This window comes from Hylobates moloch, unplaced genomic scaffold, assembly GCF_009828535.3.
Source record: "Hylobates moloch isolate HMO894 unplaced genomic scaffold, HMol_V3 SCAFFOLD_3, whole genome shotgun sequence".
In the NCBI taxonomy this organism is placed as follows: Eukaryota; Metazoa; Chordata; class Mammalia; order Primates; family Hylobatidae; genus Hylobates; species Hylobates moloch.
In genome coordinates, this window is record NW_026652278.1 from 33,527,169 (window position 1) to 33,553,034 (window position 25,866).

The 25,866-nt window shown below is 39.7% G+C and overlaps 2 protein-coding genes across 15 annotated transcripts in view; both read left to right on the forward strand.

Annotated features, from left to right (window-relative positions):
* CHUK (component of inhibitor of nuclear factor kappa B kinase complex) overlaps positions 1-14,276 on the forward strand; it is a 48,947-nt gene extending 34,671 nt beyond the window's left edge. For 2 of the 4 annotated variants that reach the window (XR_004252785.2, XR_009212726.1), the window contains exons 16-21: positions 2,637-2,686; positions 8,185-8,281; positions 8,575-8,722; positions 9,260-9,393; positions 9,975-10,209; positions 11,703-11,803. Coding sequence is in view for 2 of the 4 variants with exons in the window: in XM_032180420.2 (XP_032036311.1) it covers positions 2,637-2,686; positions 8,185-8,281; positions 8,575-8,722; positions 9,260-9,393; positions 11,703-11,802; positions 13,048-13,077 (559 nt within the window). In the remaining 2 variants the exon portion in view is untranslated. Of the gene's footprint in view, positions 1-2,636; positions 2,687-8,184; positions 8,282-8,574; positions 8,723-9,259; positions 9,394-9,974; positions 10,210-11,702; positions 11,804-13,047 lie in introns of those variants that run through there. The other 2 variants (XM_032180420.2, XM_058436094.1) reach the window with 1 other exon arrangement.
* The window catches only part of ERLIN1 (ER lipid raft associated 1), a 108,628-nt gene continuing 95,853 nt past the window's right edge, over positions 13,092-25,866 (forward strand). For 7 of the 11 annotated variants that reach the window (XM_058436097.1, XM_058436099.1, XM_058436102.1 and 4 more), the window contains exons 1-5: positions 16,611-16,683; positions 17,008-17,131; positions 18,810-18,891; positions 23,376-23,422; positions 24,433-24,494. In XM_058436097.1, coding sequence (XP_058292080.1) covers positions 17,019-17,131; positions 18,810-18,891; positions 23,376-23,422; positions 24,433-24,494 — 304 coding nt within the window. In that variant the 5' untranslated portion in view covers positions 16,611-16,683; positions 17,008-17,018. Of the gene's footprint in view, positions 13,240-16,610; positions 16,742-16,773; positions 16,912-17,007; positions 17,132-18,809; positions 18,892-23,375; positions 23,423-24,432; positions 24,495-25,866 lie in introns of those variants that run through there. The other 4 variants (XM_058436100.1, XM_032180449.2, XM_058436098.1 and 1 more) reach the window with 4 other exon arrangements.

Genomic DNA, 25,866 nt, shown 5'->3' on the forward strand with positions numbered 1-25,866 from the left:
GAATCTGGGTGCTCCTGTGTTGGGTGCATATATATTTAGGATAGTTAGCTCTTCTTGTTGAATTGATCCCTTTACCATTATGTAATGGCCTTCTTTGTCTCTTTTGATCTTTGTTGGTTTAAAGTCTGTTTTATCAGAGACTAGGATTGCAACTACTGCCTTTTTTTGTTTTCCATTTGCTTGGTAAATCTTCCTCCATCCTTTTATTTTGAGCCTATGTGTGTCTCTGCACGTGAGATGGGTTTCCTGAATACAGCACACTGATGGGTGTTGACTCTTTATCCAATTTGCCAGTCTGTGTCTTTTAATTGGAGCATTTAGTCCATTTACATTTAAAGTTAATATTGTTATGTGTGAATTTGATCCTGTCATTATGATGTTAACTGGTTATTTTGCTCGTTAGTTGATGCAGTTTCTTCCTAGCCTTGATGGTCTTTACAATTTGGCATGATTTTGCAGTGGCTGGTACCAGTTGTTCCTTTCCATGTTTAGTGCTTCCTTCAGGAGCTCTTTTAGGGCAGGCCTCGTGGTGACAAAATCTCAGCATTTGCTTGTCTGTAAAATATTTTATTTCTCCTTCACTTATGAAGCTTAGTTTGGCTGGATATGAAATTCTGGGTTGAAAATTCTTTTCTTTAAAAATGTTGAATATTGGCCCCCACTCTCTCCTGGCTTGTAGAGTTTCTGCCGAGAGATCCACTGTTAGTCTGATGGGCTTCCCTTTGTGGGTAACCCGACCTTTCTCTCTGGTTGCTCTTAACATTTTTTCCTTCATTTCAACTTTGGTGAATCTGACAATTATGTGTCTTGGAGTTGCTCTTCTCGAGGAGTATCTTTGTGGCGTTCTCTGTATGTCCTGAATCTGAATGTTGGCCTGCCTTGATATATTGGGGAAGTTCTCCTGGATAATATCCTGCAGAGTGTTTTTCAACTTGGTTCCATTCTCCCCGTCACTTTCAGCTACACCAATCAGACTGTCTTTTCACATAGTCCCATATTTCTTGGAGGCTTTGTTCGTTTCTTTTTATTCTTTTTTCTTTAGACTTCCCTTCTCGCTTCATTTCATTCATTTCATCTTCCATCGCTGATACCCTTTCTTCCAGTTGATCACATCGGCTCCTGAGGCTTCTGCATTCTTCATGTAGTTCTCGAGCCTTGGCTTTCAGCTCCATCAGCTCCTTTAAGCACTTCTCTGTATTGGTTATTCTAGTTATACATTTGTCTAATTCTTTTTCAAAGTTTTTAACTTCTTTGCCTTTGGCTTGAATTTCCTCCTGTAGCTCAGAGTAGTTTGATCGTCTGAAGCCTTCTTCTCTCAACTCGTCAAGGTCATTCTCCGTCCAGCTTTGTTCCGTTGCTGGTGAGGAACTGCATTCCTTTGGAGGAGGAGAGGCGCTATGCTTTTTAGAGTTTCCAGTTTTTCTGCTCTGTTTTTTCCCCATCTTTGTGGTTTTATCTACTTTTGGTCTTTGATGATGGTGATGTACAGATGGGTTTTTGGTGTGGATGTCCTTTCTGTTAGTTTTCTTTCTAACGGACAGGACCCTCAGCTGCAGGTCTGTTGGAGCTTGCTAGAGGTCCGCTCCAGACCCTGTTTGCCTGGGTGTCAGCAGCGGTGGCTGCAGAACAGAGGATTTTTGTGAACCGCGAATGCTGCTGCCTGATCATTCCTCTGGAAGTTTTGTCTCAGAGGAGTACCCGGCCGTGTGAGGTGTCAGTCTGCCCCTACTGGGGGGTGCCTCCCAGTTAGGCTGCTCGGGGGTCAGGGACCCACTTGAAGAGGCAGTCTGTCCATTCTCAGATCTCCAGCTGCATGCTGGGAGAACCACTACTCTCTTCAAAGCTGTCAGACAGGGACATTTAAGTCTGCAGAGGTTACTGCTGTCTTTTTGTTTGTCTGTGCCCTGCCCCCAGAGGTGGAGCCTACAGAGGCAGGCAGGCCTCCTTGAGCTGTGGTGGGCTCCACCCAGTTCGAGCTTCCAGGCTGCTTTGGTTACCTAATCAAGCCTGGGCAATGGTGGGCGCCCCTCCCCCAGCCTCGCTGCCACCTTGCAGTTTAATCTCAGACTGCTGTGCTAGCAATCAGCGAGACTCCGTGGGCATAGGACCCTCCGAGGCAGATGCGGGATATAATCTCCTGATGTGCCGTTTTTTAAGCCCGTCAGAAAAGTGCAGTATTAGGGTGGGAGTGACCCGATTTTCCAGGTGCTGTCTGTCACCCCTTTCTTTGACTAGGAAAGGGAACTCACTGACCCCTTGCGCTTCCCGAGTGAGGCAATGCCTCGCCCTCCTTTGGCTCGTGCATGGTGCGCTGCACCCACTGTCCTGCGCCCACTGTCTGGCACTCCCTAGTGAGATGAACCTGGTACCTCAGATGGAAATGCAGAAATCACCTGTCTTCTGCGTCGCTCACGCTGGGAGCTGTAGACCGGAGCTGTTCCTATTCGGCCATCTTGGCTCCACACCAAGAACTTGTATAGTTCTTATTACTCAATACAGTGCTCTGTGAAATACTCGTTGGCAATATGAACTTGCTTTAAAGTGGGTTCATTATTCAAATAAAATAGTTTCAAGTTGTAGATTTTTGAAGTCATTAAATTACCTTCACTTATCAGAGCATGTTTTCTCTTTTATAGGGAACAGCGTGCCATTGATCTATATAAGCAGTTAAAACACAGACCTTCAGGTAAGACACTTCTATCACAGTGCTTGAAGGCATTTTAGGTAACTATCACTAGCCTAACAAATGTGGGGGATTTAATATTTTTAAGTTAAAAATTTTCTTAAAGCTGCAGAATAAATTCCAATTTTGGTATTGCCATTGAGACATGGTATAATAAGCTTTAAGATTGTGAAAATTTAGGAGATTAAAAAGAGAAAGTAACAGAGAGAGTGAGGTAGAAAAATTTTAGAAGGGGACATGAAAAGAAAGAATGGAAGACAGAAAAAAGGAACTCAGAGAGGAAGAAGCAGCAAGAAAATGTTTAGAAAGATGGAAAAAATAAGTGTTGCTTAAGATTAGAGAGGTTGGGCCGGTTGTGGTGGCTCATGCCTGTAATCCCAGCACTTTGGGAGGCCAAGGTGGGTGGATCACCTGAGGTCAGGAGTTCAAAACCAGCTTGGCCAACATGGTGAAACCCCATCTCTACTAAAAATAGAAAAGTTAGCTGGGCATGGTGGCACGTGCCTGTAATCCCAGCTACTTGGGAGGATGAGGCAGGAGAATCGCTTGAACCTGGGAAGAAGAGGTTGCAGTGAGCCAAGATCGCACCACCGTACTCCAGCCTGGGCGACAGAGCAAGACTCCGTCTCAAAAAAAACAAAACAAAACAAAACAAAACAAAAAAATATTAGAGAGGTTGGAAAGAATTTGAGGCAGTAGGTTCAGGTATGGAATGGTTAGAGGGAAGGCCTGTGCTGTTCTAGGCCAAAGCAGATTGCTTTGAAAATAATACCTTCATCTGCACTGGTCACTGATGACTTGTTTTGTTGGTAAAAGAATTCCAGTTGAACATGTGCTAAATACTGAGCCAGGTCTGCTGGAAAGAGTACTGGATGGGGAATCAGAAGGCTTAAATTCTAGATTGAGTAATTTTTGACCGTTACCTCAGGCAAATCTCCATTTCCCATTTCCTTCTTCTGCAAAATGGGGTTGAAACCTAGCTTTCCTACTCAGTGAGTATATTGTGACAGTGTATTTAAGAGGATGTTTGTGAAAATGCTTTGAAAACTATAAACTATTATGTACCTGCAAGATATTATCATTTAGTTAAAAATGAAGGGTAACAGAAGAAATAAAGTCTGTGCCCTAATGTGCATTATACTTAAATGCATATGTTAAAAAAAGATATACTTTTACACTTTAAAATTTGTAGACACATAGCAACACATGCAAATTAATATACATGTGAAATTGTATTTCATATACTATTTTCACATTTAAAAAAGAATATTATCTCCTCTTATACTGCTTTTATTTTACTGAAATGTATTCAGTTTAGTCTGACCAGCAGTTCTCAAAATGTGACATATGGACCTGTGAGAATCCTTGAAACTTTGTCAGAGAGTCTGTGAGGTTAGAACCATTTTCATAGTAAGATGTTATTTGCATTTTTCACCATGTTGAGATTTTCACTGATGGTGCAACATAAAATGGCTTACACTTTAGTATGAATCAAGGCACTAGCGCCAAACTATGCTAGTAGCCGTTATATTTTTTACCACCATGCATTCACAGTTTTTAAAAAATGACAGTTTCACTTACAAATGTCCTTGATAAAGCAATAAAAATATTATTTTATTTAAATCGCAACCCGTGAGTATGGGTTTTTAATATTTTGTGTGATGAAATGAGAAGTACTCATAAAGTGTTTCTTCTATACAGTGCAGTATGATGGTTGTCTTAAGGAAAACCACTTCAGTAATTGTTTACATTGCTAGTTGTCTGGCCTCTTTCAGGGAAGACACCATTTTTACTTGGAAGAGCAACTGTCAGGCAAACTATGATTATTCAGATTTGCATACGTGAGATAATTTCTAAGAAATTAAATGAAAATAAAAAGTATAGCACACTTATTACTTTAAGGGAAAAAAAACAATATTTGTTGTCAATGATAAAATTCCATGTTTCAAGCAAAAAGAATTTTAGAAAACTTGTATTTACCAGCTGGAATTTGACAGCTTCTCAGTACTTAAAAACTTTTCTGATGAGATCAGTGGTGATATTAGAAAGGTTTGCAAAAATGTAAAACAGTGCAAGTGTTCTCACTAAAATTTTTTTGTTTTAGAAAATATCATTTTTTTGGTTTTTGTTTTTAGAGGTGGGCTCTCGCTATGTTGACCAGGCTGGCCTTGGACTCCCTGGGTTCAAGTGATCCTTCCACTTCAGGCTTCAAAGTATCTCAAGTAGCAGTAACCAGTGAAAGGAGGTGGCTCTCGTAGATATGAGTATACTGTGTAAAGACATGTATGTATAGCACTTAGCATGTCTGAGGAAATGCAGTATGACTGGAGTGTAGAGTTTCAGGAGAGAGAAAACCTAAATATAGGAGAGAGAGAAAACCTAAATATAGGTTTTTTTGTTTGTTTGTTTTTAATAAAAACATGTTAGTGGGCAATAGGTTTGTTATTTTTAAATGAATTAAGACACGAGTATTTTTAAATTTCTGTTTAATTCCTGAAAAACCCTTGGGGGTTCTCAAGAATTTTCTAGTGTAAAGGTGTCCTGAGACCAGAAAGTTTGAGAACTGCTTATCTAGACTATTCTCAGAAGCTTGGCTGCTCAGGAAAGAAGAGAGGTGGGTGAGTAGCTAAAAGGAGATGTAGAGTCAAGGGAGGTCACTTCTCAGAAGGAAGACTTAAACATGAGGTGCCACATGATGACGTTTTGGTTAACAACAAATTGTGTATACTATGGTAGTCCCATAAGATTATACTACTGTATTTTTACTATGTATTTTTTATGTTTACATGCACAAATACTTACCATTGTGTTACAGTTGCCTACAGTATTCAGTACAGTCACTTGCTGAACAGGTATATAGCCTGTTGTCAAAAGGCTATACCATACAGCTTAAGTGTATAGCAGGCTGTACCATCAGGGTTTGTATAAGTATTCACACAGTGACGAAAGTGCCCAATGATGCACTTCTCAGAACATATTCAGGGCCAAAAAAGCCTGTGGAGAGGGAGGTCCCTGAACAAGTTGAGAGATTGGCTCCAAAGAACAGTAGGAGGGATTAGCCTTGATACTACTGATATTGGAAAGAGAATGAGTGTGGATACAGATACTTTTTTGGGAGTAGAGGTTGGAAGATCAGGGTCTTACTGCCTTATGGCGTCTTATCTTGCAGTGGTAAGTGAGGTTAACTGAAATGGAAGAGGTGATGACCTCATAGATTTGAATAGGGTGCTAAAGACTTCTAAAAGCCACTGTGTGCAGTGGAAGATGTTGCTGACCCAAAACATACCTTAAGAATCCAGGCCAGGTGGCTGATACCTGTGATACTAGTGCTTTGGGAGGCCGAGGCAGGAGGATCGTTTGAGACCAACAGTTTGAGACCAATCTGGGCAACATAGTGAGACCCCGTCTCTACAAAAAAATAAATCAATAAAATTTTTAAAAAGCTGGGTATAGCAGTGTATGCCTGTAGTCCCAGCTACTCAGGATGCTGAAGTAGCAGGATCGCTTGAGGCCCAGGAGGTTGAGGCTGCAGTGAGCCAAGATTACACTACTGCACTTCAACCTGGGTTGACAGAGCAAGACTTTTTCTCTTAAAAAAAAAAAAAAAAAAGTACCCAGAGCAGAAATGAAAAACCCGTGAATTAGCAGTGACAAGTAGTGAACAATAATATTAATTTTTTGTTGATAATTTAGTAGCTTGGATACAGGAACTGGTAGAGCAGATGGTTGGATTAATCTAAGGTTAGGATTTTGCTGATGGAATAAGAGGATAAAAAGGTTGAAGATGTTAACAAAATAGTGATTTAAGTGATAGAAGTTGTAGCTAGAGTAAAATATTAAAATCTAAGATTTCAAATAGGGCAAGTCCAATTCTTTTTCTTTAATCAATTATTTCTGGGCCAGGCATGGTAGCACACGCCTGTAATCCCAGCCACTCTGGAGGCTGAGGCAGGAGAATTGCTTGAACCAGGGAGGCGGAGGTTGCAGTGAACCGAGATTGTGCCACTGTACTCCAGCCTGAGTGACAGAGCTAGACTCCATCTCAAAAAAAAAGAAAAAAAAAAAAAAAATCTGTCTCCCAGTCTTCTGGCTAATGAATCAGATACCACAGATACACAGTGATAGCATTTGTTTAGGTTATATTTTTTAAAACTTTGAGGTAGCCCTGTCAACATATCATGAAGCTCTGAAATAAATTGCTACCCAGGTAGCTTGAGTGTCACCTTGAGTGACAAACTGTAACAAGATTATGTCTGTCATTGGGGCCTATTATATAGTCACACTTGATTTGTGGCCTCTATTGTCTTTTCTAGCTTAGAGTTGACTTGAATCTCTTGTTCATCTGAAATGGTTAAAACTAGCTTTCTTCATCCTCTATGCTGGAGAAGGCTAAAGTTCTCAGGGCTTTCACTATCTTAAAGAGCTAGTTATATGAGAAAGCTCTTGGCTTGGTCCATGGTATTTAGGAAGGAATGCTGTTTGGAGAAGAACCTTTTTGGAGCCTTGCATTTGATTGTTGGTGAGGAGGAGACAACAGAGATGTGTGGGGAATAAAGTTGGGCTATGGGGGAAGTATTTGCAGTGATAACAAAGGACACAATGTTTTTTAAACCTCCTTTGATGCTCCTTTCATCATTTCCTTTTTGGTAAAATGGGGGTAACAAAAGTAATCTTCTCACAGGACTGCTGTGAGGATTAAATGGGAAAATTATAAGCAGAGAGTAGCAAATATTACTATTATTGCATTTAGGCTTAATTATCGTCCAAAGGAAATACCAGCATGATGCATGAACAACTTTCAACTCCTTTAGTCATTTTCTGAAATATAACAATTAATGAATTTTTTTTTTTTTTGAAATTGAGGTCACATTTTAAACTGTAGAACTCATTGTGACCAACGGCTATCCCATTTGAGGGTATCTGGCTGCTGCCAGTTGGCTTTAAGATGTCATACTGCCCTCAAATGGAACTTTCAGGATGTCTACAGGTCCCTTTACTAGTTGGTTTCAGTGAGCTTTTTTCAAAGTTTTTCTGGGCTGTAAACAGATGGATAAACATGAAATTCCAAGCAACCTAGTTCAAGGGCCTCCTTCCTTTAGGCAATGAGAGTTTGACGAATTGTCCTACTGTTTCTAAATATGTGGTTAATCATCCAAGAAAAATTGTTCCCTTGGCCAGAGGCTGCATTTGTGTCTGGGGCTTGGGTTAGTATGGGTTAAAGATAGCCAAGACTATTCTTCTTAAGCACAGGCAACTAAGGTCTCTTACTGATAAATTTATATATACATTATACACATGCAAACTTTATTTTTTATATATAACTAGATTTTATTTATAGGTAATCTTTGTATCTTTTATCTTAACCCAATTTTTAATTTAAATGGAGATGTTTATTAATTAAAATTAGTTTTAGAGTTTCAGGGATTTTTGAGGAATTTTTTGTTTGGAGGCTGATATGTTACAGAAGAAAGGTTATATCCACTGACTGATGTCTTTTATAGATCATTCCTACAGTGACAGCACAGAGATGGTGAAAATCATTGTGCACACTGTGCAGAGTCAGGACCGTGTGCTCAAGGAGCTGTTTGGTCATTTGAGGTAGGAAAATTTCTTCATTTCCTACTGAAAAACAAGGATACGTTTATCTGGTTCCTCTCAAAGTACAAAAGCCCTCTTTGGTAAAGTATACTTACCCAGGAAGAATTCTGAAAATACCTTGGGTAGCTTGGCCATAGCTATCTGCATTTATGTGTCCTTTTGTATGCATTACTTTGGAGATAAGTCATTAAATCTGATACTGATTGTGGTTCATTTCCTCAGCTGGGTTTTGGGAATATGGTGTACAGTCTTGGGGCATGTGTAAGTGTCTGACACTGATTTAATCTCTCCAGCAAGTTGTTGGGCTGTAAGCAGAAGATTATTGATCTACTCCCTAAGGTGGAAGTGGCCCTCAGTAATATCAAAGAAGCTGACAATACTGTCATGTTCATGCAGGGAAAAAGGCAGAAAGAAATATGGCATCTCCTTAAAATTGCCTGTGTAAGTAATTATTAATGAATTATTTAATGTGACATTGAGTTGCTGTTATTCCTTGCAAAGGGGATTTTTATCAGCATGAGGTGGGCCCTCTTGAAGACATGTATATTTTGCATTGGGATGACATCCATGTTCCTTGCTTGGTGTCCAGACTAGCAATTGAGATCTCTCCTTTCCAATTTCTCTGTTGTTATACTCCTCTTAGCCCTTGACCACTGTGGTATTCCAACCCAACTTGGGGACAGATGTACCTGCCTAGATAATGAAATTGACCATCTATTCAACTGTTTTTTTTTTTTTCTTTCTTCAACTAAAATGGTATAAGATGAGTGGATATATTTGGTTTTAGTCAATGAAGAAAGGGTCCAAGGACAGGTTACTAATGGCGTATAAAGGTGGGAATAGTTTTGTACTGAAATACTCTGGTTGTGCATATAAGTAGTAACGGAAATGTAAGTCTTAGGAATATGGTAAGAAATTGTGTGAATCAACAGAGATGCTTGCCTGTAATCTTTTGATGTTTTTTTTCTTTTCCTTCAGACACAGAGTTCTGCCCGGTCCCTTGTAGGATCCAGTCTAGAAGGTGCAGTAACCCCTCAGACATCAGCATGGCTGCCCCCGACTTCAGCAGAACATGATCATTCTCTGTCATGTGTGGTAACTCCTCAAGATGGGTGGGTTTACTTTGTAACAATAGATAGCTGTGTTTTCATAGCAGTGGTATAGGAATGAGGCAGTAGTTGTTAAGGTAGTCTTCTGTGTCTTCAGACCAGGGTTGAGTCCTGACTATCCCTTTGTAATAATCTTAGGCAACTTACTTGACTTTTTTGATGTTCATATTTCCTCACCTGTAAAACAGGAATGTCTCATAGAACTGCTGTGGAAATTTGATTAGACAATGTATATAAAGTGCTTGGGAAATAAATGTTCAGCAAATGTTGCCTATTATTAGCTCAGTCCAAGTTCCAAGTCCTTTCTTTTATTGGCTTATTGCTTTATTTTACTCAAACCTTACTCCTTCATTAACAGTTTATGAGAAATTATGCTATCATTTTGCATTTATCATTTTGGGGATCCTTGATTACCCTTCTAATAAATTTTTGAGATCTATTTTATAACTTTGTATTTCTAAGATTAGACTTTTTTCAGTGTTTTAAATCAGTTTTGCAAGAACTCAAATTCCAAGCCCTATATTTTATTAATTCCTACTCTTTGCTAAAAGCTGAATGACTATCCATTTCTGTTATTTTCTCAGCTTAAGATGTGCCGTATCCAAAGCCAGTGGCTCTTTGCTAGCTTGTGTATTGTCGCTTTTCTCACAACTCATGGAGACCTCTACAGCACCAGCATTTCCTGGAAGCTCTGCCCATAATTAGTTTTGCAGAAGTGCAGCCATGTTACATCACTGCTCAGGAGGTCATGCAGTTGCACATTCTGTACTCCACTTTTATGAGAGAAAAGCACATGGCAGGAAGGCAAGCTGATATCAGGTATTTTATTTTTTTAAAGAAAGCAAGTTCCAGGGTATATATCTTGGGGTCATTATACATGTGGCCCAATGCAGTACACCTACAACTGTAGCACAGGCTATAATTAAATATATAGACTTTACAAAATACTCCAGTAATCAGAGTTGAAGGAAGTAAAATTTAATACTTTACTTACTTTTTTGCCTTTGTTAAAGGCATTTAAGTTTTTTAGCGGATGTTAATGTTTACAAATGTCACCACAATACAGGTAATTTCCAATTTGAAGTGTGGTTGTTTGCAAAAGTATACCTGACAGATATTTTCAATGTATTTTCTAGAAGGAACACATTATATTTTGTTTTGAGGCAGAGTCTCACTCTGTCGCCCAGGCTGGAGTGCAGTGGCACAGTCTTGGCTCATTGCAACCTCCGCCTCCCAGATTCAAGCAGTTCTCCTGCCTCAGCTTCCCGAGTAGCTGAGATTACAGGCACGTGCCACCATACCTGGCTAATTTTTGTATTTTAGTAAAGACGGGGTTTCACCATGTTGGCCAGGCTGGTCTCGAACTCCTGACCTCAAGTAGTCCACCTGCCTCAGCTTCCAAAAGTGCTGGAATTACAGGCATGAGCCACCATGTCCAGCCAGAATACATTGTATAAGAAAATTGATTTCGATTATAATGTACCTGTGGTACTTAACTACCAAGGATTGGGAACTGTTTGACAATTTTTCCATCTGTTGGATAAGAGCTGAATCAGAATGTCATTCTAAGCTAATAGTGGCTATCATCCATGACCTAAAACTGACTCTTGTTAGGGGACTGAGGATTGGCAAAGGGAGAATATAGAGGCCATATAGAAGAGGACAGCATGAAGGTAGAAACCACAATCAGGACTGCCTTCAAATATGAACTTCCAGGGATACTTCTTGGTTCTGGGTAGCTCCCCCACCACATTGTTTTCTTTTGCTGTCCTCAGGAATCAGCTTGCTTGTTTTGTTTCATTGCTATCATCTGTAGTTTCTAATGAGTTTTTCACTTTCTGTGATCTCTACAGAACAGATTTTACTTTTCTCTCTTCTCCCCTACATTTGTGTCTGTGAAGTATGCATGCTGGTGTTTTTACTACTTTTAAGGAAAGAGAAGTATTTAGAAACAAAAAGAGGTATTTCATCTGTCTTTGCCACAAGGATTTTTTCCTCCCCAGTTACATTTTCAGGGGAAAAACAAGTTGTACATAAGTGCCTCTTACGTTTCAGAGGAAAGTCAGATTGCTGAGTTATAGTGGACTTCTTATCATTAGAGTTAGGTAGAGGTAGAGGCAGCAGCCTGGTCTTAACAGGACTGTGCCTCTGTAGGGAGGGATGAGGAAACTAAAGACTACAGGAGTCAATTGCACTGGGGTACTGGGTTACAGGAAGGCTAGTGATCATGCTAACCTAGAAGACTAGAAAGTAGAGGAAATTTATATGCCCTTTTGCTGAGTTTGAAAAGGCTTTGTTCTTTCATCTCACAGGGAGACTTCAGCACAAATGATAGAAGAAAATTTGAACTGCCTTGGCCATTTAAGCACTATTATTCATGAGGCAAATGAGGAACAGGGCAGTAGTATGATGGTAAGTTTTGTGTGGATATGGGTGCCTGCTTTGGCTATGTTGGGTACAAAAGGTTTAACTTTCCATGCTAGCCTTATCTGGCATTTGGGATGCTTATGGGAAATAGAAGAACTCAAGAGGAAAGAGCATTTGGGGAATATCCTCAACCTTAAATCCTTATCTGCTGTTACTCAGGGATATACTAGGATTATGTCATCAATTATCTTCAATAATAGCATTTTTGGTCAAATTAAATGAGTGGTAAGCTTTCTTCACAATGTGACCATTGAAATTGAATGGTTTGTTCTGTACCTTTTTGCTTCAGCAATCAGTTTTCTCCATTAAGATGGGACTTGTACTTTAATTCAGATATGGTACCTCCCGAATAGAAAATAAATTACGTTAATATAGTTGTAATAATAAAAGTGTGTTAAGATTTGGTTACTATAAACTACTGATTTGTTAAAACTTGGGGAAATTACAATAAAATGTTTACTGAATCAACTTTTGCTGCATTTAGTCTTAATATCAATTCTGTATATTTCCTCTTTCATTAAGAAAAATAGCAGCGGCCAGGCATGGTGGCTTACGCCTGTAATCCTAGCACTTTGGGAGACCAAGGCAGGTGGATTGCTTGAGCCCAGGAGTTTGAGACTAGCCTGGCCAACATGCGAAACCCTGTCTTTATAAAAAATATAAAAATTGGCTGGGTGTGGTGGCACACAGCTGTGGTCCCAGCTACTTGGGAGGCTGAGGCAGGAATATCGCTTGAGTTCAAGAGTTTCAGGCTGCAGTGAGCCGTAATCCTGCCATTGCACTCCAGCCTGTGACAGAGTGAGACCTTGTCTCAAAAAAAAAAAAAAAGGATAATGATGGCCAGCCATAGTGACAGGTATCTGTAGTCCAAGTTACTAGGGAGGCTGAGGCAGAAGGATTGCATGAGTCCAGGAGTTCAAGGCTGCAGTGCATTATGATTGGACTTGCAAATAGCCACTGTACTCCAGCTTGGCAACATAGCAAGATCCTGCTCTCTTAAGAAAAAAAAAAAAGAAAGAAAAGAAAAGGAAAGAATAATTGTTTGCTTCAAATATTTATGAAAAAAACTCTGAAAATTTTTTTTAAATCAGGAAATAAGGTAAATGAAATGATTTTTGAACTTTTGATTATAAAATGTCCAAACAGACAGAAAACTTGCAAAAATGAACACCCATATACTTATCACTTATATTCAACATCTAATTGTAACTTTTTCATGCCTGGTTTTAGAATCTTGATTGGAGTTGGTTAACAGAATGAGTTGTCACTTGTTCACTGTCCCCAAACCTATGGAAGTTGTTGCTATACATGTTGGAAATGTGTTTTCCCCCTGAAACCATTCTTCAGACATCAGTCAATGGAAGAAATGGCTATGAACAGAAACTACATTTCTACTACGATCAGAAGAACATCATTTTACAAGTATAACATTTTTGAGTAATTCAAGCCTCGTACTTGTTTGAATATTTGTTTTAATACCACAACTATTTAGAAGCATCATCATGACACATTTGCCTTCAGTCTTGGTAAAACATTACTTATTTAACTGATTAAAAATACCTTCTATGTGTTAGTTTCAACTTTTAACTTTTGGGCGTAAGGCCAAATGTAGTTTTGTATACAGAGAAGAAAACCTCAACTAACAGGTATTTTAAGTAAAAGTTGTCTACCTGTGTTTTTTTCTAAAAAGGCTGCTCACAAGTTCTGTTTCTTGAAGAATAAATTCTACCTCCTTGTGTTGCACTGAACAGGTGCTCTTCCTGGCATAAGGAGTTGGTGTAATCATTTTAAATCCGACTGAAAATTTAACAGTATCCCCTTCTCACTGAAGGGATTGTGTATCTGTGCTTCTAATATTAGTTGGCTTTCATAAATCATGTTGTTATGTGTATATGTATTTAAGATGTACATTTAATAATATCAAAGAGAAGATGCCTGTTAATTTATATTGTATTTGAAAATTACATGTTTTTTCATTTGTAAAAATGAGTCATTTGTTTAAACAATCTTTTGTGTCTTGTCACACAAATTTATAAAGGTCTGCACTCCTTTATCTGTAATTGTAATTTGAAAATCCAAAAAGCTCTGAAAACAAGGTTTCCATAAGCTTGGTGACAAAACTTATTTGCTTGCAATCTAATCTGAACTGACCTTGAATCTTTTTATCCCATTTAGTGTGAATATTCCTTTATTTTGCTGCTTGATGATGAGAGGGAGGGCTGCTGCCACAGACTCTGGTGAGGGCTGGTTAATGTAGTATGGTATATGCACAAAATTACTTTTCTAAAATCTAAAATTTCATAATTCTGAAACATCTTGCCCCAAGCGTTTCAGATAAAGGACTGTGGACCTCTGTCATCTGTTAAGTAATTTAGAAGATATTATTTGTCTTAAAAAATGTGAAATGCTTTTATATTCTAACAGTTTTTCACTTTGTGTATTAAATGGTTTTTAAATTACTTTTTTGATCTCTATTCATTATAAAAATCAGATTATAATAAAACAGTTGAATATAGCATAGGAAAATATGGAGGTTCCATGAAGTGGAATTAACAGCACAGAATAACTGTACTTTCCTTAGGAATAACAGGACTTATGGTAAAGGTAGTATTGGGCAACTTCTTTAAGAGTGTTTTCCTCTGAGATGTCCTATCACCACTATCTACATCTAAAAAACATGCTCAATTCTTGCCCTATAAACTGATGTCACAGCCCCACCATCCCCATTTTTGTTAGTAGTATCATTTTCCTAGTCAACCGAATTTTTTAGTCATCACATACCACTGTTTGTCATCTGTTATAATAGGCAGTCTCTCTCTTGTTTCCCTAGTTTTAGAAGACTTTAATAATAAACATTTATTGGGTACCTGTTACTTGGAGGGTATTAAGCTAGATGGCAAGATCAGAAACAACATAGGCAGTATAGTAAAACTGCTTATCTGGGAGTCTGAACATTACAAGCCATCCAAGCATTGCAATTACTGTTAAGGATTATTTTTCAATGGTCATGCATTTTCTAAATATTTTAATAATTGGTGAAAGATTTGCTATAGAGTGGGGGCTGCTGGTGGTGTGTGGCTGGGGTTATGTCAGGGCAGCCTGATCTATATAATTTGGGCAGATGGTGTGAGTCAGAACAGACTATTATAGTGGGACCCCCAAACTTGCTTTTGATGCATGAGTTGGACCACTATTTTTTGGTGGTAACAACTTTACAGAGGGGAATGGCAGTTGTGAATTGTATACATTTCATTCTTTAAGCAATATTATGAAAAACTTCAGAGAATGTCTACAGAAAACAGGGTGTGGAGCAAGTTATTTTCCATTCTTTTTGCTTTTTGGAAGTTAAAATAGCTAAGCTCTGCAAATATCATTTATTTGGAACAGATAACGTCCCAGACATTCCTAGATAATAAAAATCAAATGAATGATACAGGTAAGTGTATTTATTGAAGCGTGTGGGTAGAGTGGTCTGGGAAGGCTTCCTTTAATGAAGACGAATTGATTCTATTTACCTCTTCTTACTTCCACTACTAAGTAACCCTGGGCCTGCAGTTTCCTAACCACTTGACTTCCTTGCCAACAGTCTGTCTCCACTTTCAGCCGTTTTAATAGATTCATTGGCCCTAAAGCACTGCTTTCCCATACTTCCCTACCCAAGAGGGCAGGGGTCCCCAAGCCCTGGGCCGCGGACCAGTACCAGACAGTGGCCTGTTAGGAACCCAGCCGGATAGCAGGTGAGCAGCGGGCGAGTGAGCATTATCGCCTTGAGCTCTGCCTGCTGTCAGATAAGCGAGTGGCATCAGATTCTCATAGGCACGCGAACCCTACTGTGAACTGCACATGTGAGGTTTGCCGGCTCCCTGTGAGAATCTAATGCCTGATGATCTGAGGTGGAACAGTTTCATCCCCAACCCACACACACCCCCACCCCGTCCGTTGGGTTAGAGGACTTTACAACCCTAGTCCACCTTGTCCAGTTATAGCTCCACCTCTAGCCTTTCAAGGCTTAAACCATTAATGCCGTTAATTTCTCTTGTATTCATCTACCTCCCAACTATACCTTTTTCCTTCCCTTTTTTATTTTTGGCAATATGTGCACATGGTTTAGAATTTAAAACGAACAGAATACGTAGTGACGCCTACCATAGCACTCCTTCCCATCACACAAGCCTTCAAGGAAACTGAAGTACTTACTTTGGTCTCCCTGGAGGATTCCCTCCGCCTCCCGCCCCATGTGCTTAGCAATTCTGTTCCTGTAGTCTGGATGGCCTTCATAAAGCCCTCACTGGACCAGCATTCTGGCACATAATAGGAACACTTAAAAAACGAGAGAACGATGCCGTTATATCTAATATCTTCCTCTTCTGAACTTTCACAGCACTTGATTTGCAACAAGTTTAGTTGCTCCTGAAGTGCAGGATATGTGCCGGAAGCAAGTGCGTGCCACACAGTGGGGCTCCGCATACACTGCAAAAGGACAAATAAACCGAACAGCTACCGTTTGAGAGTGAGCGAGTGGGTTCTCTGCACAAGAACAAACCAACCAGTCCCTTGTCCGAAAGGCCCTCTCCTTTTCTCTGCTTCGCTGCTCACTCCAGACCCCCGGCTGTCCTCTTCCGGAGCAGTTAACCAGTAGTGTACAGAAAAAGAGCGACTTGCCTCCAAAGGAGCCTGCGCGGCCCGCAGCTAGAAGAATTTTGTCCCATGCGCTCCCCGTCTCACTAGCCTCGGGCCGGGGCTACGCCGTGTGCGTCCCCGCGCAGCCGCAGTGCTGGGCGAGTGGGCGGGGCCGGCTGTTGGCGGCGGTTGGCTCGGCGCGGGAGTCGGGTGCACGTGCGGGCGGGGGCGATGCGTCACTGATCGGTGAGGCGCGGCCGAGGGGTCGGTTTTCCTCGCGAGCCTGCGGCTGGGCTTCTTCTCAGTTAGTGCCTTCCACCCGGGAGCGACCCTTGGGAGAGGGGATTTCAGGAAGCTCACCGAGCAGGGGCGGCCCACTGGCCTCCGGGGGCGGAGGAGTTGGCAAGGGGTCAGCGGGCTCCGCCAGAAGGGAAGAATGAGGGGACGGGGGTACTGGACTCCCCGGCTCAGCCTGTGAGAGAGCGCCAAGTTTCCGGAGGGAGAGGGTAGAAACTGGAGGGGGTGGACCTGTCACTCACGGGACTGAGGGTCCTTTTCTCCCGCTCCCAGGAGAAACGAGAATGAATATGACTCAAGCCCGGGTTCTGGTGGCTGCAGTGGTGGGGTTGGTGGCTGTCCTGCTCTACGCCTCCATCCACAAGATTGAGGAGGGCCACCTGGCTGTGTACTACAGGTGAGCGGCATGTGCAGTCAGTTAGGGCTCTAGAGCAGATAAAAAAGGGTACTCCAGAGTGGAGTCTGGGAAGTTGTTCCCTCTGCAACGTTCGGGGGCGCATGTCCCATCTCTGGGGAAAGCACGGGGGTCGAAGCGGGCTTTTGCGGAGCGCCCTCCAGATGTTGGACAGTTTTAGTGCTATGTTCGTTTTGTTGCAGAGATTAAGTCTCCCTACGGTTATTCCTATACACAGCAAACTCAATTATTTGTAGAAAAATGAAGGAAGAAGGGAAGTAGTCACTCTACCTCTAACTGAAGAGATGGATAAATTATAGTTCGTCCAACTGTACAGGCTTTAGTTTGCCGCTATAGATGCTGTATGTTTATGGTTGTTTCTTAGACTTTTTCATTTAAAAGCTTCCAGTGTCTGGTTATGTCTTGTAACACCGTGATGACTATGATGGTGCTTATGTCCCTGGACTTCCAGGGACATAAGCACAACACTGATGGGCCATCCTCCTCCCTCCTTACTGTTTCTGTTCAAGTTGGGGACAGGAGTGATGTGGGAGCTGTTGCTCTCTTGTTGAGCTCGCTTAGCTTTTCCTTCAGCCTAATTACCACAAGTTCCTTTTGATACATACAGACTAGTAAGAGAGAGGCCAGTTTGTGGAGAAATTGGGATTAACGGTGTATTCAAAAAGAGCGTCAACTTTTTGCTTGTTTCCACTATCCCTCAAAACTGATGTTTCTACTTTCAAATCCATCCTGAATCCTAGAAAAAGAGCAATTTTAATGGTATATCTTAGCAGATGGAGCTCTAGCGTAAGAAATTACAGATTAGTCCAGATTTCCTTCCAGTTTAGCATTGTCTTTCTGACAGTAAAACCAGAGAAAGGACATTTCAAGGAATGACTCAAAGAATTAGTGATGAACCTTAAACAGTTCATCTTTTCTTGTTATTATGACTTTGCAAACGTGTTTATATTTTCAAGACGGGAAGCTAAGTTCTACGAATTTACAGGGTGCAAAATAGGACTTTATTTTCTTTGCTCCCCAAATGCCTCCTTTTTATAATTTCCAGGGCTTGCTTTCATAGTTTTCACATTCCAGGATTTGGTGAACAAGCCCTTATCCTATTTATTTGTATAGTCTTGTCACCCTTCATCTTTTCATGCTAATTTTTTGTTTTTATATAGAAGTTTTATGTTCCCAGTATTTTAATTACCTTGCAGATAGATTGAAAGAATTATAAGCCTCAGAAATTTTCTCTTTACTTCAAAGTTTGCGTTGCCTTTTTTCAACCTGGTGATTAAATGTATTATATATTTTGATTTGGCTCTTGTTATGTACAATTAATGTACCTCTACTGAAAGCCATTAGAATTTTTTAAACAAATATTTCTCAGAAGGTTAAAGACCGAGGAGAATCCTTCGAACCTGAGAGCAGTGCTGGAGACCCAGAGGTACGGTTGGTTGAGCTTATGAAACAAGGTGTAATGAACATTGACAGTTTAATTTGATCTTTTTCCCTTTTTAGGTGTGGAGGTATTTTAAGCAGTTGTTCATTATGAGTAATTCTTATTAGTGAGGCTTTAGTAGGTCAGCAGCATGAGCAAGAGTGAGTATTATAGCATTTTAGATTTGGAAAGATAATTTTTCTTTTTATAATTTTGTCAAATTGAAACATCTTTTTGCAGGGGAGGAGCTTTACTAACTAGCCCCAGTGGACCAGGCTATCATATCATGTTGCCTTTCATTACTACGTTCAGATCTGTGCAGGTGAGTGATTCCTAGGGAAGCCCCCGTACCAGATAGACAGGTGTGACAGGAGTTACCACACTTGTGGGTGGAGATAGATTTCCTTATTGCTTAAGCAGATGGTGGTATTTACTTAAATGCAGGAGTTAACGTTCAGAGTACAGTTGTTACAACACAAGTTACGATGTTAAAGCACCTCACTTACTTGAAATGAATTAAAGGTATGAACCAGGAAGCTTGGAAGGACTGACTTCTACCATCTATATCGTGGTATATAGCAAATTTTCTGTTGCTGCTGTCACAATAAAAGTAAGAATTAGAAACACAACTACACATACAAACCAGTGATTATGTGGTTTAGAACAGTGTTTGGTTTCCATAGAGGCAGGCTCCTGGGCTACTGTTAACATGGAGGATCAAAATTTTTATACACAGCCTTTCTGCCTTATGTTTTTTTGCCTGGTATATTAAGCACAATTTTATGTGGAACCTTAGTGAATGTTATATTTTGATGGCATCCCAGGATATTTGAAATAAGTGTCTAATCGTTGAAAAGTGTCTTGGCCATGGGAGACAATAAAATAAGTATCTTTCAGTGTAACAAGATGACAAAACCAGGATTAGGCTGTGACCACTTTTGCAAGCCCAATGTGATCATAAATCTTTGGATTCAGAAGTTTGTCTGCCATCTGCTGCTAATTTTTCAGGACTCAGGAAAATTCTATGTTACTTAATCTTGTAATCTTATGTCTAGGCTTCCTGCTAAGTGAGAGTTTAATTATAAATTCTTAAATCCCCTAGGTTTTCTTCCTGTCCCCTTTTAGATGGCTTAGGGAAAGAACTGTGTCTACTGAAGTGAAATGTATTCTTCCCCTAATCAGACTGATTTCCATATGTTGTTCCATATTTATTTTACCCATTCTTTCCTTAGTTCATGCCATCACTTCTTTATCTGCCATCTCACTCTCCATTCCTTCTCTCCTGTCTAAATCTTGCCAGGCTTTTAAAGGCTCGTCCCAGATTCTTCCTCTTCTGATCTATAGCTCTTAAAGTCTATATTGTAAATTTTGGCCCTTGTCTTATTTTCTTTAATATTGTTGTCTTGCATTGTCTGCTAAGTTTTTTGTGTGTTTTCTTTCCAGAAAGGCTCCAGTTTTCTTAAAGACAGGAGTTGTAACACATTTATATTTCTGGCTTTCTATTTATGGTGGAAGTTGTTAAATTGAGCTGATTTCTCAGGAAGCAATGTGTAATGAACATGGGGACCTGGCGTTGCCGCCAGTTGGTAGCATGACTTTGGAAAAATTGCTTAACTGTCATAGACTTCAGTTAGTCTTCTGTGAAAGGAAGAATTTTAATTACATGACCTCATCAACAGCCGAAACAATCTATAATAATGTTAGCAATGGCAGCATTAGACCCTTAAAAATCAAGACTCTAAGGCCGGGTGCAGTGGCTCATGCCTGACAGCACTTTGGGAGGCTGAAGAAGGTGGATCGCTTGAGCCTAGGAGTTTGAGACCAGCCTGGGCAACATGGGGAAACTCTGTCTCTTAAAAAAAAAAAAAAAAAAAAAAAATCAAGGCTCTAACAAATAGATCTTGTTCAAAGCCAGGTAGATCTGTCTCTGCCTTCATGCTTAGTATGTTAAGTCATACTGATGCAAAAATTTAAATAAAGGAGATATAGCTAATAGTAAACAGATTTTGGAGTTTAATTGTGTATATATATATAACAAATATAGTGTGTGTATATATTTAATAATAAACTATCATAAGAGATGTAAATGAAATTAGTGCAGAGACTTCAGTGTAAACTAAAGTACTTTGCATCTACAAAAAAGTTTTACATGGGCTAGAGCCAGCCAGTGTGACTAAATAGGAATGTTCTTTATGTGTATAACGGTAACATTCTAGGAAATAATTATATTAATAAAAACATATTTAAAAAGTGTTGTTGGCCGGGCATGGCGGCTCACACCTGTAATCTCAGCACTTTGGGAGGCCGAGGCAGGCAGATCACTTGAGGTCAGGAGTTCAAGACCAGCCTGGCCAACCTGGTCAAACTCTGTCTCTACAAAAATTAGCTGGTGGTGTGTGCCTATAATCCCAGCTGTTTGGGAGGCTGAGGCAGGAGAATCGCTTGAACCTGGGAGACCGAGGTTGCAGTGAGCCGAGATCGTACCCTTGCACTCCAGCCTGGGCGACAGAGCAAGACTCCGTCTCAAAAAAAAAAAAAAAGTGTTCTTAGCAGAGTAAGACATAAATTTACTTTTAGGAATTTTTGGAACGTATTAGAAGACATAGTCCAGATAAACAAATGGTTTAACAAACTTGTCAATTGAAAGGAATATATATAAATGTGAAATTCCATATATGATGTAAAAAGAAAAAGCAATAGAGAAATTATATGAAAACTTTCAGCCTTCATAAAGTAACCATAGATTCACTTTTTAAATAAATTTTCTGTCATACTGGGAAAGTAATTTTTAAGAGGACATAAAAGAAGCATAAAAGTACATAAAGATAGGGTGTTAAATGGAAGATTTAACATTTAAACTCTTTCCTAGTTCTTCTCAGTTTGAAAATTGGCTAGAGAATATCCTTTTGGTTTAAATAGGAGTGTGTATTTAAAGTTGGTGTGGAATATGGAAACCGAATTAATGTTTTAAAGGAAATAAATAGAATTTGTCTCTTCATCAATCCTCTTAACCTAGAACTGCCACCAATGTTTACTATCATTCTAATGTCTCAACCTAAGAGTTATTTTTTATTCTTTCCCCTCCTGGAATTTTATATCAACCAAGTATCAGATACCTCCTCTATTATGTCTGGATTGACAGCTTTCATGGCCTTTACTGAATTAATCTAAATTAATTATTTAGCCTCCCAGCTGATTTTCTTACCTCCATATAAGATGGAGAATGAGAACTACATCACATATGAGAAAAGGAATTAAGTAAACATATTTTTGAGTGGTTTGTTTTGCGACTGTATATAAGGTGAACTAGAGAGAGCCCAAACTCCCCAGCCAGCATTTCAGGCCCCTATCTAGTATCACCATGGTCTCTTGTCAGAATTTCATCTTTCATCCAAATTGTCCCTTCTGCTCCAGGCAAGCCTATCTACTTTCGTTCGCCTATACACGTATTGTCTTCAACTGTGTGTATTTCAGTAGGATATTTATTGAGCTTAAGATGTTCCTCTGCCTCATCTGTTCTTATTTCTCGCACTGTAGACCTAGCTTATAAATCCTTCACCTCAGAGAGCTTTTCAAACTACTATTTTTTTCACTTTCTGTAATTTACCACTTAACAGTTCAGTTTATAATTTGTGTTTTTGGTTTTGTTTTTTTGTTTTGTTTTGTTTTGTTTGTACCTGTTGATGGATTGCATTGTAAGGTTTTGTCTCCTGTGCTGGATTGTGAACTCTTTGGAAACAGGGACTGTGATTCCTTTTTCCTTTGCTTTGTGCTTGATAAGATGCAGTGTGTCTAGAATGTACTCATTAGGTGCTGACCTATTTGAGGCCTTAGAGTACAGCAGGAAGTCATTCATTCTGGATCTGAACAAAGGTGTGACAAGTGCAAAGCAATTAAGTACCAGATTGTTGGTTCACCAGGAGGAAGCAGTACTGGTGGTAGCACTTCTATTAAAAAGGAAACTGAATAAGACATGTGAGAGATCACTAGGTACTAAACTAAAATGTTGACCACAGCTTTAGAGAAGAAAGGTTGCTGTTGGATTCAAGGGCAGCTTTGAGTCTTAGAGTACTTGTATGCATAGAATCTCTTTTATCTTCAACATAAATAGTAATACTAGCAGTGGAATCAAAGTTCAGAGTGCAAGTCCTAGCCAGAGTATCTGTGTGAGCAAGCTGTGTTGTTTACAACCCCTGGCCAGCTCCAGGCAGGTAAGGGACTCAGGAAGAGTTTTCTACTGATTAGCAGACTGAACATTGAACCTTTCCCAGTGAATCTTGATTCAAACATTTGCTGTAGGCCGGGCACAGTGGCTCACGCCTGTAATCCCAGCACTTTGGGAGGCCAAGGTGGGTGGATCACTTGAGGCCAGGAGTTCAAGACCAGCCTGGCCAACGTGGTGAAACCTCATCTTTACTAAAAATACAAAAATTAGCTGAGCGTGGTGGTGCATACCTGTAATCCCAGCTGCTTGGGAAGCTGGGGCACAAGAACCACCTGAACCCAGGAGGCAGAGGTTGCAGTGAGCCAAGATTGCACCACTGCATTCCAGCCTGGGTGACAAAGCAAGACTGTCTCCAAAACAAAAAAAAAAATTGCTGTAAAATATTTTCTGTCTCAAGTCTTTAATTTCTACTAGAATACAAAAAGAAATGACTATTCTGAGAGCTAATCTTTGGGAACTGAAATTGTGATGGAGCTCTGCTGTACTTACTGTCAGCAGCTCTCCAGAGATTTGCCTCTGGTACCAGTAGTTTTTTGACAATGTGTGTCTTGAGTGTTGATGAGGTATCTTTTCCTCCCTAGACAACACTACAAACTGATGAAGTTAAAAATGTGCCTTGTGGAACAAGGTAAGCTTTCTCTTTGCCTACCAGCCTCCCTTTAGCTCAGATAGAGTTTCTGTTCCTACAGCTATGATCATCACTTAGACATCTCTCAGATAGGCATGATAGTTAACCCAAGGGGATTTCTGATCTGAGCATTGTTTGAGCAAAGGCCTATCTCCAAATAGGAGCTTTTCCATCTTAAGAACCATTATTGTTCTTATGGTATTATTGGAAAAAACTGGAGTTTTAGAGCAAATAGACATAACTGTGTATTAGCACTGCTGCATCTGCTTTATTGACTATTTTTTAAAGACTTTATTTTTTACAGCAGTTTTAGGTTCATAGTGAAATTGAGCAAAAAGTACAGACAGTTTTTATATACCTTTTTCCCCAACAGATTCCTTTATTGACACTTTAAAACTTAGTTTTCTCATTTATAAAAGGCAGTAAAATCTACCTTGCAGAGTTGTTTTAAGGATTAGAATTACTGTATATGAAGTGTCTAACCAGTACTTGGCCTAGAATAGGTGCTTAATAAAACATAGTTTAAAATTAATCATCCCACCTTCTTCTCATCTGTAGTGTTAAATGCCATCCAATTTAGAGTTTCTGATTCAATAGGTCTGGAGTGAGGCCCGAGAATTTGCATTTCTAACAGAAGTTCCTGGGTGATGCTGATACTGCTGGTCTGAAGACCTCATTTTGAGAGTTGCTGTCCTAAAGAGGTTTAGGGAAAGAAAGGCAAGCAGGGCCCAAATTATTTCTAGGGTATAATCACTGCATTGAATTGTATCAAAAGAAGAATGTAAAGTTCAAGGTATTTTTTAAATTACTTATTTTAAATGACTATTACAAGTGTACAAAAGACATTGACATCTATAGAGGGACAGAAATGCTATGAAAAAGGAAGCGAACTCTGTCTGTGTTTTAAGTGAATGTTAGTATGTTTGATTATCAGCTTCTCCCCAGGTCTGTCTGTGACTGTGTTTTATGGATTGCCTTTAGTAGTTCACACTTTTTTTCTTTGTTTTTAGTGGTGGGGTCATGATCTATATTGACCGAATAGAAGTGGTTAATATGTTGGCTCCTTATGCAGGTATGTTACCCATCTACCTGTGGTTTTTATAGTTATAGCCAGAGGATTTATAGCTGAGAGATTCTTTGAGGAATAGAAGGGTACGTTGAAAGTTTTATGACTTCATTGATCACTGATTAATAAATTTCTGGGGAATAGAGGCAAAAATAGGTCAGAAGTTCTGGACAGAGTTGACTTTCTGCAACTGTACAAGTTACTCTTCTCTGAGCTTAGTGTTTCCAAGAGCAAACTGGTCATTGGTTATTTCTAGAATAGGAAAGTAGTATTGTATCCAGTCAGGATGAGAGATAATTTCCTTGGGTGTTAGAAATCTGTAATTGATCAATTCCTTGGCCCACACTGATTTGCCATCAAAGAGAAGTATTTTCTAGTTAAGATTTGCTATAATTTGCAAAGCAGTCTGAAAGCCTTCAGTGTGGGGAAAGCATTTTCTTGATAAAAGATGAAAACCTACAGATAATGGGGTGGGTAGGTACTGTTGTAATCAGAAACTTAATTAGAAGCCCTGAAGAAAGATATGCCATTTTATATGCATGCTTCTTAATAAAAGTGGCATGTCTAGTATGTACAGAATATTGTGTTTGGCAAGAATAATTTGAAAAGATGAAATTATAGCCTTTGCCTTCAGGAGTTTTAATTTTACTTGAGAAGACATAATACAGACCTAAAAAAGGATATGTTGGGATGTAAGGTCATAATAAATTTCACATCACCGGTACAGGCACAAATAGTGAAAAGATTTCAGAGTAGAGAGCAGGCGTATTACTGTCAAGGGCATTTGGATTATATTTTTCAGAGATTAAGTATATTCCTTATCTTTTTTTCATCTCCTTTCCTTGATCACAAATCATTGGAATGGATTATGATGGAAAAAGGGAAGGGACTGATGATTCTTCAGCCAGAGATTAAATAGGAAACTATTTTGATATCATTCATTTGGGAAATAAGCAGATGATTTAGTCATTAAGTATTATTAATGGCCTGTCCATTAATTTTTTTTCTTTTTTGAGGTGGAGTCTTGCTCTGTCACCCAGGCTGGAGTGCAGTGGCACGATCTCAGCTCAGTGCAACCTCTGCCTTTTGGGTTCATGCAATTCTCCTGCCTCAGCCTCCCTAGTAGCTGGGACTACAGGTGTATGCCTCCACACCAGGCTAATTTTTGTGTTTTTAGTAGAGACAGTGTTTCACCATGTTGGCCAGGCTGGTCTTGAACTCCTGACTCAAATGATCCACCTGCCTCAGCCTCCCAAAGTGCTGGGATTACAGGCATGAGCCACCGCGCCCAGTCGTGATTTGAAATCCAGTTGCATCTAATATCCCACATGGGAAGGCCAGTGGAGCAAATTCTTGGATCTGAAGACAGAAGTAGAAA